The sequence below is a fragment of the Myotis brandtii genome, unplaced genomic scaffold, assembly GCF_000412655.1.
Source record: "Myotis brandtii unplaced genomic scaffold, ASM41265v1 scaffold176, whole genome shotgun sequence".
NCBI lineage: Eukaryota > Metazoa > Chordata > Mammalia > Chiroptera > Vespertilionidae > Myotis > Myotis brandtii.
The window spans coordinates 2,684,259-2,697,926 of record NW_005356519.1 but is presented as its reverse complement, the minus strand read 5'-3'; the positions used below and the strand labels follow the sequence as shown (position 1 = coordinate 2,697,926).

The 13,668-nt window shown below is 39.5% G+C and overlaps 1 protein-coding gene across 17 annotated transcripts in view; it reads left to right on the top strand.

The window, feature by feature from the left end:
- The window catches only part of DST (dystonin), a 448,713-nt gene that overhangs the window by 173,710 nt on the left and 261,335 nt on the right, over nucleotides 1–13,668 (top strand). For all 17 annotated transcript variants that reach the window (XM_014537311.1, XM_005863309.2, XM_014537308.1 and 14 more), the window contains one exon: nucleotides 7,701–7,762. In XM_014537311.1, the coding sequence (XP_014392797.1) occupies nucleotides 7,701–7,762 (62 nt within the window). The remainder of the gene's footprint in view (nucleotides 1–7,700; nucleotides 7,763–13,668) is intronic.

Here is a 13,668-nt window from a genome sequence, read left to right as displayed (position 1 = left end):
TTCTTTCTTTCTTTCTTTCTTTCTTTCTTTCTTTCTTTCTTTCTTTCTTTCTTTCTTTCTTTCTTTCTTTTTGAGATAGAGCCTTTTGCAATGTATGTTTTTTAGTCTTTTAAAATTCACATCTGATACTTATTAATAACAACATAGAAACCTCATGCTTGGCCTACTCTTAATAGAGCATCGTGGTTCCCCTTCTTCCACGCTTTAGAATCACTGATCTGCAGAATTGAAATCCCACCTTTTGTGTATCCTCACCTTTGAAGATGCTGCCAAGCTTCACTCCTTACTTTCTGTCAGCTTATTTTTAAAAAGTTAGCATTTTGTTTTCCAAGTATGAAATGCTAATATTGAACATGCTTTTGCAAACCATGTACATCTCTCTCCACCTCTTGCCTTGATTAGCAGTCTGGGTAAGTTATTTAACCTCTAAAGTGCCTCAGCTTCTTTTTCTGTAAATGGGCATAATCTCCCAGGGTTGTTGTGAGGATAAGGCAGTCTATGTCTATAATTGAATAATACCTGACACATAGTAAGTGCTCCCTAAATATTTGCTATTAATACTATAATCCTCTTCCATGGAAATAGGTGGGTTCAGGCTTTTCTGTAGTGGAGGCAGGGGCTCTAAAACAAAAACCATTAGAAAGAGAGAGAAAGGAAGTGAAGGGGTACTGACTAAGCAGATACATACTTTCAACTTCTCAGCAGAAGCTGATACACTTTTTTTCTTTTATAATATACTCAGGCCTGGTGCACAAAATTCGTGCATTGGGGGGGGGGTGGGGGTCCCTCAGCCTGGCCTGCAACCTCTCACAATCTGAGACCTGCCTGATCACCCCTAACTGCCTTAGGCCTTTAGGCCTGATCTCCCTAACTGCTCACCTGCCTGCCTGATCACCCCTAACTGCCTCTGCCTGCCTGCCTATAACTGCTCACCTGCCTGCCTGATCACCCCTAACCGCTCACCTGCCTGCCTGATCTCCCCTAACCACTTGCCTGCTTGCCTGATCTTCCCTAACTGCCTCTGCCTGCCTGCCTCATTGCCCCTAACCATCGCCCCTAACCACTCACCTGCCTGACTGATCTCTTCTAACCACTCACCTGCCTGCCTGATCACCCCTAACTGCCTCTGCTTGCCTGCCTCATTGCCTATAACCACTCGCCTGCCTGCCTGATTGCCCCTAACCACTCTCCTGCCTGCCTGATCGCCCCAACCGCCTCTGCCTCAGCCCCTACCACTGTGGCTTCGTCCGGAAGGACATCCGGAATGACATCCAAAAGGACATTTGGCTGTCCAGTCTAATTAGCATGTTACGCTTTTATTATTATAGATTTACAATCGAGTTAGAAGTCATATATGGATGCTTCAAAACATATTTGCAGTGATTAATCTAGCAGTGTCTTTTCCTTGGAGTGATGGAATTTGCTGGTTTTCTGTTGCTGAAAATAGTGATGCTTTTTTGTGTGATGTTTGTTATTTTGGAGTTACTGTTTGTACAGTTTCTATTCAGGAAGGTCTAGTTGTCTGATGTTTCAGACAAACATAGGAGTGTTGAAGATACTTGGTCTGTTGCTTCTTTGGAATAAGGGTTCTCATTTTTTCATTTCTTCATGCTCAGAAGTGAAGTCCTTACAAGTTAGAGACTCCTTGTTTTCCCTACATTATTAAATTAGGGCTTCTAATGTTTGATGACAGAGAACAGAACTGGGTTTTGGAAATCAGCTTTAAGATCCCACTTAGGCTGTGGAATTTTAGGTTAGTTTCTTAACCTCTTGAAACCTTGGTTTTTACATCTTTAAGATGAACATGTACCATCCAACTCAAAGAAGTGTTGAGATGCAAGTGAAACTGCAGGATGTCCCCCCCCACCCCAAATGTATACACATTTATTTTACATGATTAAAGAAACATCAACTGAGTTATCAACTGTTAAAGTATGTATACATTTTATTTGGGGGGACACCTGCGTATGTGAAGTATGCGTAAAGGAATACTTGGTAGTGGTATTCCCCTGAAGGATATGTGTTTGGATTATAAATTGAGCTTTCCAAATCACCTCCTAGCAGGCATATTAGGAATTGTTAAACAAGTTAGGCTGGCTGTTGTTTCTGTTCCAGGGGAATTCTGCCGGGGGTGTTAGAAGAGAGAATGTGATGAGCTGGTTCAGCAGAGAAATCTAACTAACAACCTATTGTTTTGCCTCATTGCCAAGAAAGTTAGAGAATCAGAACTCTTTTTAAGGGACTTGGTATGGATGTCTTTAAGATTAAAAGGAGAAATAGCTAATTTAGTTTCTTTTTAGTAATCCTGCATGTGTCCCCTTCCCAAAAATGAAGGAGGCTGGCTTTGCTAATGTTTGTTTAAAAGGGGGAGTCGACAAGTTTTCAGCTGGCAAGTGGGAGTGTCTAGTCCGTGTTTTCCTTTCTGCATAGATAGTTAGTAGGACTCGGGCACGTCGGAGTTTGTACGGAGAGAGTGTAGGGACCTGTTGGACCGATTCCTTGCAGAATGATGGGGCAGCTCATGAGACATGACCAAGACTGGAACGCAAAGCTGGCGGGGCTGATGTGCTGTATGGGTCAGTAGTCTCCCTTGCAATGTCACTTTCATGTTTGCAGCTCCCAGGAAGGACAGCCAGCAGCACTGTCAGTGTTAGTTTGCATGGCTGTGGGGCACCTTTCAGAAACCTGAACAGGCTCCGAGAGAGAATTTCCCTTCCTCTTGTTGTGCATAGCATATGCCTTTAAATAATCTCGATGCTATGTACGTGATGTAATACTAAGGATTGGATTTTACTGAAAACCAGTAGGTGTAAGTTGTAAAATAATTAATGCTCTTTTTTGTACATCTGTTTTTCCCAAATTCTGTTATTCATTGCATTCTGTGTTATTACGTATTTCCAGCCACGTTGTACTATATTTTCGTTTAAAACTTAGTCTGTAGATGAAGTAATTTTCCGATAGAGGAATGTTTTAAAACTTTATCCAGAAAAACAACTGGGTAGTCTATAAAACCAGTTGAATCGGTTTAAATCCCAGGAATAATGTCCCCTTTTTGTTGTCATAGCAACATTGCCGTAAATATAAATCTCAGCGTTGGACATCCCTCACTTAAATGAAATAAAGAACCATTATGAGGCTGGTAATTGGGAAATTAGATGGTGCGATCGGGAATACGCCCTTTTTGGAATAGTGCATATGGAAAGTGGTAAATCACAGTCTCCCCAGACTAGAAATTATTCTCTGATTATAAGTTGCTTTCCTGAAGAAAGTTGAGGCCCTCAAGGTCCACATTAACTCTTTCCTCATTGTGGTAGCATTTTGGGAGCCTAGTGTTAAAGAACTCCCCTTGGTATACTTGAATGGGACCGATCAAGGTTTACCGTGGTTAAAAAGAGATTTGGATTGTTACTGTTAGAAAACAGTATCAGAATTTATGAATTATGTGTGTTGTTTAGTTAGCTTTAGTTTTGGTACCTTACTTATGAACTTTAGTTGTAGATCATAATCCTAAAATATTATCTTAGTATTAACCTGTCAAATACTTAGCACCCATCTAACATTTTAAGCATACTTTTGAGCTTCTGTCAGTAACCACCATAGGCAAAACCTCAGTGATCAAAGTAACCTCTTTATAGTTAATTATTTAAGTGAATGTCTCAACCGTACTTGGAGGTAAATTATTTGATTAAATCAGCTTTCTCGCTGTACCACATGGGTAAGAAATTAATGAATAAGCGATTGGTCTTCAGAACGTATGTTCTACTTCTTCATGTTCCTTAAAATATAGGACCAGTTTTAATTTATTTTTGTGTTTTTTTAACTAATCACAATTTATGGACTTTATTTGGGTTTCAATTAAACAAAAGAACTTTTGAAAAAAATTTAAATAATTGGGATAATGTGAATACTTGGGTTATTGATAATAATGAATTATTGTTAAATTTTTTGATGGGGACCAGTTTTTTTTAATTTAGAAGAAAGAAATAGATTTTATTAACTGTTATATACCAAGAGGACAGGATTTTACATAATACACATACAACATGTTAAATTTAATGGGAAGAAAACATTATTGTTAGAGTTCATATTATTATATTATGATTCAATAAATTAATAAACTTGACATGGAAGCTTTCTATTCTTTACTTATACAGATTTTAAATTAATTATACATTTTAATGTTTTTTTTCTTGATTATTTTACTTTAGGATCCTAGATTATTATTGGGTGGGAATAATATGGATATTGCCTAGGAAGTAATCTTTATTTTGTCCACTCTTTTCTTGTGCTGGAGGCTTAGAAATGCTGAAAATGTGATATGAGTAGTAGACTTTGGCACAGAAGTCCCATTGTTTGCATTTACTTGTCCAAAGTTCACATCACACAGCAGGGCCACATTCCTCAGCACCCAGTCTGTGACTGAGATTGAGGTGTGTTGAGCACTTCCATTGGAAGGATGACAGTATCTTGGGGTAATGGAAGCAACTCTGGAGGGAATCTCAATGCTTGGGTTCTAACTAGGGCTCTTTCAGTCTGAAATTTTTAAACCAGGATTTTCTTTTTCTTTTTTTATTGGAGGAGAGAGAGAGAGAGAGAGAGAGAGAGAGAGAGAGAGAGAGAAAGAAACACCTATCAGTTGCCTCCAACATGTGCCCCAACTGGGGACCAAACCCACAACCCGGGTATTTGCCCTGATTGGAATCGAACCTGCCACCTCCTTTGTACAGGACAACGCTCCAACCAACTGAGCCACACTGGCCAGGGCAAACCAGGGTTTCTTTTTGATGGAGAACACTGCACATGGTCGGCTTCTGTCTTGCTACTCTACTTCCTTCCCTTTAAGCCCCACCTGACTGCCCTGGTCAGGGTTGGTCTTCCTCTCATTTGTGCTTACTTGCATGGTGAGTGTCGCATCCTTTGTGCAGTTGGCATGCTTACCACACTGCCTTCTTGTCAGGTGCCCTCTAGGTGATGAGCTGCAGAGAGCAAGGACCTGTGCTCTTTCTGTCTAGCCATGTGGTCTCTGTGCCTCTGTGGCACTGGGCTCATCCAAGGACTTGATAGATGCTGGAATGAATGACTGGGTAATGAGGGAAGTATAGAATCTGCATTTTGTCAGGAAGGAGGACTAGTGGATTGCTTCCCTTTGCTCTTGCCCTAGATACTAATGAATACTTTAGGTTTATTCTGAATGCATGAACAATAGCAAGGCTGAAAGACATTTAAGGCACCATATTTTGCTTTAAGAGATTCAGTGGTATATCTACTGTTGTTATATAAATGATTATACATTGTTATTCTGAGTTGGATTATCCTTTTTGAAACATAATTCACATTGTGATATTTATTTGTTGAGTGCATAAAAACATTATAATATCTACTATGGGGTAGACAAAGAGGAGTGAGGTGTAGATGATGCCCCAGAGGGGGCCAACAGATGATTAATAAATATTTTGTGGATGATAATGTTGGTTATTAATTATTAATATTATTGATCTTGGCGGAGTAGTTATAAGCAAAGTGTCTGGGGATTTTACATTGGGAATCAGGCAAATTTAACAATTTTAGCATACATTCTGGGCATTCATATTCAGATTCAGCAAGCCTCTGTCTTCTAGGTCTGCTTTCTGCAAACTCTTTTCCAATTTTTTAACACCCAGTGTTAATTAAGTCAAGAAGTAAACTAGATGTTTGGGGCACTGAGAATGAATTTGTTATGGACAGACCAAAGGATAGGCTATGCTTATATGTCTTTGATGTTGTTTCTCCCTGATGATGGCAGGAAACAGAAAGAGTTTGAAGGAGGTACTTTGGAGAATAAGTGCTTATGAAATACAAACTAGGTTTATTTGATTCCTTTTTCTGCCCTTTCATGTTGGTTTAAAGTGTAGAAGAACTCTGAGTAATATGCCATCATTGAGTAGCTTGGCAGAAAATTGAATCTGAACAGACCATTGAATTGCTTTACTAAAATTTATTTAACCATTTTCTGATCACTGAACACATATTTTTTGCAGAGCTTTTCTTTTGCTATTGTAAACACTAGGATTTATATTCTTATAGAAACATTTTGCACACAACCAAATTTTAGAAGTAGACTTGCGGGGAAAGAGTGTGTATATTTTTAAGGCTTTTGATATTTAGTGGCAAATTGCTCTAGAGCAGTGATGTCTAGTAGAAATTTCTGTGATGTGGGAACATCCTATATCTGTATTGTCCAATATCTTAGGCCAACTTTGGTGTAAACTTAAATAGCCAAATGTGACTAGTGGTTATAGTATTGAGTAGTGTCCAAAAGATTTAAACCAAATTAAATCTGGTTTAATTTTCCACTAGCGATATGTATGTTATGTGTGCCTTTTCCCTGTTTCCTTGTCAACATCAATATTTTTAAAATTAAAATCTTGACAATTATATAGGTTAGAAAACTTGATTTGTGTTATTTTATATTACTACTGTTATTTGCTAGAGAGGTTGAGTACCTGTGGGCATTAATTTTTTCAATGGATTACATGTCTATATACATTAAGAAGTTCATTTTTTAATTTCTTTTTTTTGGTATTAATATTAGTAACCTTTGTCGTACAGATATATTTCCCAACTGATTTATTTTTGTATTTGTGTTTATATTTAAATTATTGTAAAGTACATACATACTTTTAATAAGTAGGACAAGCATTTTAAAGAAACTTTGGTTTCATTAAAATAGTTTAAGAAGGTTCACGGATAAAGAATGAGAAGGAAGAGATGAAGAGAGCCCTAGGGAAAGGACCAAGAATGTCTGGACTGTGGTGAGAGAGGAAAGAAGACCAGTGAAAAAGAGAGGTGTCCCCAGACACAGAGAGGAGGATGGAAGGAAATGAGAAAGTAGGGGATTGCCTCCTTAGACGCAGGGAGGAAGAAAGTAGTGTAGCACTGCATGTGCACTCTAGACCTTGGAAGATTAAGATTCTCTTTTGAAATACGAACTTGATGAACCAGAGCATTCCAATAGTCTTTCTCCTTCCATCATCAGCAGCCGTCTCCCGTGGTCTCTGCCTCCTGGCTCTAGCAGCCACAGGGGGGCGGTATCCCTCTCCTTAGTGAGGATCTAGGTGGGATGTATTTTTTTTTTTTTTACCAGACAATTTAAAATGGGCATCTAAGGGAGAAGCAGCATGGTTAGTAACTAAACCAGAGGACCAGAATGCAGTCCTGTCTTTTATTACAATTTTAAACCATTTGTTGAATAATCATGGACAGTTCTTCTAACTTCTCTGAGCCTTTCTTTCTGAAAATGGTAATGAAACTGCCTATCCCTCTCTCATATGAATGTGAAGACCCAGTGGGATGTAACACCTGGTGAAACACTTTGGGCAATTCAGTGCAGGGACTTCCCTGAAGGTGAAAAGCTTAGATTAGACATCTTGGTGGTGGTGGTGGTGGTGGTGATTGGGGGCTTATGCTACAGAATGCAGAGGACATTTGTTTAAAGGAGCAATGTTGTCAATTACAGCTCTGGGAAGAGACCAGTCTGATAGAACACAGCTCTTTAACACTTCTTACAGACAGCCTACAGTTGCCAGAATTCAACAAGAAAATTCAAATGTGCTAAACAGTGCTCTTTTGAATACCTTATTTTTGTTTTTATGCTTGATCACAATTAAAGTCTACTCATGGAGTTTACCAACCTTGTTTTATGTCTTTTTCTCCCCTTGCAGATGAACGGGACAAAGTTCAAAAGAAAACGTTTACAAAATGGATAAATCAGCATCTCATGAAGGTCAGTTTCTATTTCTTTCACGTCGTGGAATTGTTTTGCATGCTTTACTGTGCAGTAACTGATTGGATAGCCCTGAATCACAGCTTACCAGTTTAAATTCTAGAGCAGGTCACATGCATTTCAGGCATCTGTAATTATTTGGTGCGTGGCCTATGGGTGATGATGGAGGTGTACCCAGTGATTATAGCACATTCTGTGACATTAGGATAACCTATTATTGGACTCTAAAAAATCTCAGCTGCTTAAGAAATACGCCAATATTTATATGTTAGGGCATGGGAAAGCTGCAATTCTCTGGAAGATTTTTTTCCCCCCTCCACCAAGATTTGAACCAAGTTGTGGCATCAGATTTATGTGGATGCCAGAGGGTTAGATGAGAATAAAGGTGTATTGTAGAGACAGAAGTCCAGACTCATTTTACATCTTGTAAATATGACCCAGAAATTGGTACTTACGTATATACATTTCTCTGTCTGTGAAGCAGTTAATAGTTGCAGTTCTTAAAATAATATTTATTTGTGTGCCATGGCTCATATGATATAAGCTCTCCAGAAAAATACAGATGAACACAAAATTTGCGTAAAATTTCATGGAGATATTGGATCTCACTGCAACGCTTCTGTGAGTCTCAGCTGAAGAACCCAGAGGACTTCACGGTTAACTATTAGTCACTTTCTCCCCCCTTTTATAGACAGCCACAAATTGGAAGTAGGTAATGTTTTAAGTCTGTTGTTTGGGACTTGGAAAGAGTTTTCTCACATAGAAACATTTTTTAAATTGTGCTTATATTCTTAAGCGATTCTACAAGTCCTATTGGAATCATCATGTAGCATAGGAGTGGCCCCAATAATGTAATAGCAGCTAATGACCTTCTATAAAAGCGGTTCTCATTCCAGGGGGCAGATCGGAATTACCTGCGAGGTGTTCTAGGTCTCCCCCTCTCACCACCCTTTTCCAATATCCTGATACGTCCTTCGGGGAGTCCATGCCACCACCCCCTCATGAAGAATCACTTCTGCAGGGAGGGGCTGTCACTGCAGGGCGCTGAATCCTCTGGCGTGTTGGCAAGAGAGAAAGGGTTAAGATCCTCAGCTTTTGTGAGGAAATATACTGTGAGTTCTAACGAAGGATGCCAGCCATTTACCTCCTCTCTCCCAGGCTTTGTCTCATCTTACAGGCACCATGCACTTAATGCGAGTGGGACTTTTCCACAGGGTAGGGCAGAGGCAGGCCGATGTGAGCGTGGGGGTGGATGGGGACCTTTGGAGCTGAAGGCTCTGACAGGATTTTCCCATTTCTGAGGTGCACCTAAGGGAAGCAAGGTTTTTGATGAAGAGATGCCCCTGTGGTGGCTGGGTATCTGGGGGTGGTGAGGGTGTCACAGAGGGTTGCCCATGTCATCTGGGACATAACTGTTATGGTTCCAGGTGGGTAATCAAGTCACAAATGAGTGGATTTGAGGAGCTAGAGAGAACTAGAAGCACAGATGAGGGTGACTCCCACGGGAACCGCAGCACTAGCATTCTGTAGTTACCTATGGGGGTCTGCCATGTGCCAGGCATGTGGAACTAGACCAGTCTTATGGGTATTTCATGAATTGGATGATTGAGCATAAGGAGACTGCCTTTGCTGTAAATGTCAGAACAGTAGTTGAGCTGTTTGTGCACAAAAGCTGTGTTGCTCACTCCTAGGGCCCATCACAGTGCTGGCAAGAATATTCTTACTGTGTGTATACATGGAACCATTTAGTCATTCTGACAACCCTCTGAGGTGTTTAATTTAGTCGTTACACATAACCTCAGACTCAGGCAGCAAGGGTTCAAATCCTGATCTACCTGGAAAGTGTGATCTCTTTTTCTGAAAATTTTATTCTGGAATATAAAGTTCTTTTCATTAAAATATGGTAGATATATAAATTATACTAGTTTCAGGTGTACAAATAGTGACTTGACGTTTATGTAACTTACAAAGTGTTCATGAAAAATTCAGTAATCATCTGTCACCATACAAAGTTATTGTGACATTATTGACTGTATTCCCCATGCTGTACTCTGCACCCCCGTGACTTATTTATGTTATAAGTTTGTGCCCCTGTATCCCCTTTACCTTTTGCCCATCCTCCCACTGTCCAACCCTCTGGCAACTATCAGTTTTTCTGTATCTGTGAGTCTGTTTTGTTTGTTCATTTGTTAAGTTTCTTGGAATCTACATATAAGTGAAATGGCAAAGTTTCATTTTTTTCATGGCTGAATAATATTCCAGTAATATTCTAGTCCATTCCTTTATTAAAGGACACCTAAGTTGCTTCCATATCATGACTATTGTAAATAATGCTTCAACGAACATAGGGCTGCATATATCTTTTTAAAAAAAAATATGTTTTTTATTGATTTCAGAGAGGAAGGGAGAGGGAGAGAGAGATAGAAACATCAATGATGAGAGAGAATCATTGATAGGCTGCCTCCTGCACGCCCCCTATTGGGGATCGAGCCTGCAACCAGGCATGTGCCCTGGACCGGAATTGAACCCAGGACTTTTCAGTCCTCTATCCACTGAGCCAAACTGGCTAGGGCTAGTATTTCATTTTCTTCAGGTGAGTGCCCAGGAGAATTGCTGGGTTCTTCTTTGTCTCATCTTATAGACTTTGTTTTAAAGTCTGTTTTGTCTGGTATGAGTATTGCTACCCCAGCTTTTAAAAATTTATTTCTGTTTTTCATTGAATATCTTTTTCCATCCTTTTATCTTCAGTCTGTATGTATCTGTGACTTTTTAAAAAAATATGTTCTTAGTGATTTTATAGAGAGAGGAAGGGAGAGGGATAGAGAGATAGAAACATCAATAAAAAGAAACATTGATTGGCTGCCTCCTGCATGCCCCCTATTGGAGATCGAACTTGCAACCTGGGCATGTGCCCTGACCAGGAATTGAACTGGTGACCTCTTGGTTCATGGGTCGATGTTCAAACACTGAACCACACCAGCCGGGCGATGACCTCTTTTAAAAAAAATAACAAATCTTAGAGATTGAAGTTTTAATCCTGCTGCAACAGAGAAAATTAGGCAAATAAATATTTTAGGCACAATAGCCAATTGATAGATGCCGGTCGAACGGATTAGGGTTAGAATCAAATTAGCTTATATGCTTCTTGACGTATGTTATAGGTCAGAACTTAAAATGAGCTCTGATTAAATGAGTGACTCTAGGGAGGGGGAATGTTAAACAATGTAGTCTTGGCTAATTCCCACTCTTAGCTGCTTACATTCCTGTTCTGTTTTGTTCTACAGTCAGCTCAGGTGGCCTTTTCTTATCGTTCATGGGTTGATGTTCAACCACTGAACCACACCAGCCGGGCGATGACCTCTGTTAAAAAAAAATAACAAATCTTAGAGATTGAAGTCTTAATCCTGCTGCAACAGAGTAAGAATTGGGCAAATAAATATTTTAGGCACAGTAGCCAATTGATAGATGCTGGTCCAACGGATTAGGGTTATAATCAAATTAGCTTATATGCTTCTTGACTTATCTTATAGGTCAGAATTTAAAATGAGCTCTGATTAAATGAGCGACTCTAGGGAGGGGGAATGTTAAGCAATGTAGTCTTGGCTAATTCCCACTCTTAGCGGCTTACATTCCTGTTCTGTTTTGTTCTAGAGTCAGCTCAGGTGGCCTTTTCTTATAATCTTAAGACTTATGCATTGAAATTTATGGCACAGAACTCAAATATGTGAGAGCATAGTTTTTAATTTTTAATCCTTTTAAGTCTAGAACTTACAGCATTAACCTCAACTGATGAAAAATAATTAAATATCCCCAAACATTTTGGGGTCCCAGGCTACTGAAGCTTGTTATTAGTTAATCAGAGTAAGTTCATTCTTCGTGCATTCTGTTTTGTTCTAGAGTCAGCTCAGGTGGCCTTTTCTTATAATCTTAAGACTTATGCATTGAAATTTATGGCACAGAACTCAAATATGTGAGAGCATAGTTTTTAACTTTTAATTCTTTTAAGTCTAGAGTTACAGCATTAACTTCAACTGATGAAAAGTAATTAAATATCCCCAAACATTTTGCGGTACCAGGCTACTGAAGCTTGTTATTAGTTAATCAGAGTAAGTTCATCCTTCATGCAGTCGTTTCCTGGTTTCACCCAAGTGATGATAGAAGGATAGTCAACCTCGTCTTGTCTCAGTAAAGGGCATGTTGGACACTTTTGTTGTAGGTGCCCATTTGGTCATAATCCAATTAGTGAGAAAGAGAAAGTAAGTATATGAATTTTAGATAAAAAAATCCAAATATTTGAAAGAAATATTTGTTCTTTCTTGATTTTCTTATATTCTTCTCTTGAAATATTGAACATATTCATGGAGAAACAGAGAAAGGAGAGGAACAGTTCTCTTATCTTTCTTGCCTTACTATATTTCTTTTTAATTAATGAAAAGTGTGTTATTTGAAGTTTTCAATAAAATGGGCATCTTGACATATACATGTTAAGGGAAAGGGGTGACAAAGAAAAATGTCAATAAAGTGGAAGAGTAACTGATGGGTAAGGAGAGAAGAAAGTGGGAATAAAATCATTTAGATGAAATTTGAATGATGTTGTGTATATTCTGTTTTATCAGTTTTAACTATAGTCACAAGTAGTCCTTAAACCATGGGAGAAGGAGGTTAGAGGAGAAAAGAGAGAGAGAACGAAGGAGACGGGGGAAAGGGGAAAAGAAGGGAGGAATTATTGCCTTGTACACTAAGGGCACCTCCCTCACAGCTTCAGTGGGACAGTTTTAACTATAGTCACAAGTAGTCCTTAAACCATGGGGGAAGGAGGGAGGAAAAGGGATGTTAGAGGAGAAAAGAGAGAGAGGACGAAGGAGAGGGGGGAAAGGGGAAAAGAAGAGAGGAATTATTGCCTGGTACACTAAGGGCACCTCCCTCACAGCCTGAGTGGGATGTTCCTAAGGGGCCAGATCTATGGGCTCTGCCCAAGGCTTAGCTATCTAGCAGTGCTGACTTGGGCTAGGGATGTATTCCCCATTTTTTGAAATAATTTTTAAAAATCTCCCCTTTCTAGCCCTTCACCTTTCTAGCCCTGGCCAGTGTTTCTCAGTGGTTAGACTGTTGGCCCATGCAACAAAGGGTCTCAGGTTTAATTTCCAGTCAAGGGCATGTACCTGGGTTGCAGGTTCTATCCTTGGCCCCAGTCTGGGTGCACGGTAGGCAACCAATCAATGTGTCTCTCTCACATTGGTGTTTCTCTCCCCCGCCTCCCACACTCTTTCTAAAAGTCTATGGAAAAATATCCTCTGGTGAGGGTTAACAACAACCACAAAAATTTTCCCCTTTCTAAATTGTTAATATATTTTATTTATGTTAATTTAATGTCTTTTAATTGTTCCCTTTTTTTTCCACCCTAGTTAAGGCCCCAGGGAGAATTTGGTATAGTTCTGCTTTTCTAAGCAGTGAGGTGATGGAGAATATCATCCCAGAACAGACTTTTCTTCATTGGATTTTTCTGTTTCATTTTACAAATAGTACTAGAGCAGTGGTTCTCAACCTTCCTAATGCCACGACCCTTTAAAATGTAAATATCTGATATGCAGGATGTATTTTCATTGTTACAAATTGAACATAATTAAAGCATAGTGATTAATCACAAAAACAGTATGTAATTATATATGTGTTTTCCGATGGTCTTAGGCAACCCCTGTGAAAGGGTCATTCGACCCTCAAAGGGGTCGCGACCCACAGGTTGAGAACTGCTGTACTAGAGGCTCGGTGCATGAAATTCATGCAAGGGTAGGGTCCCTAGGTCCAGCCAGATTGGGGCCTTCTGGCTGCCATCCTGGGCCTTCCTTTGTTTCATGTAGCCCCCTGGTGGTCAGCGCACATCATAATGAGCGATCGAACTCCTGATC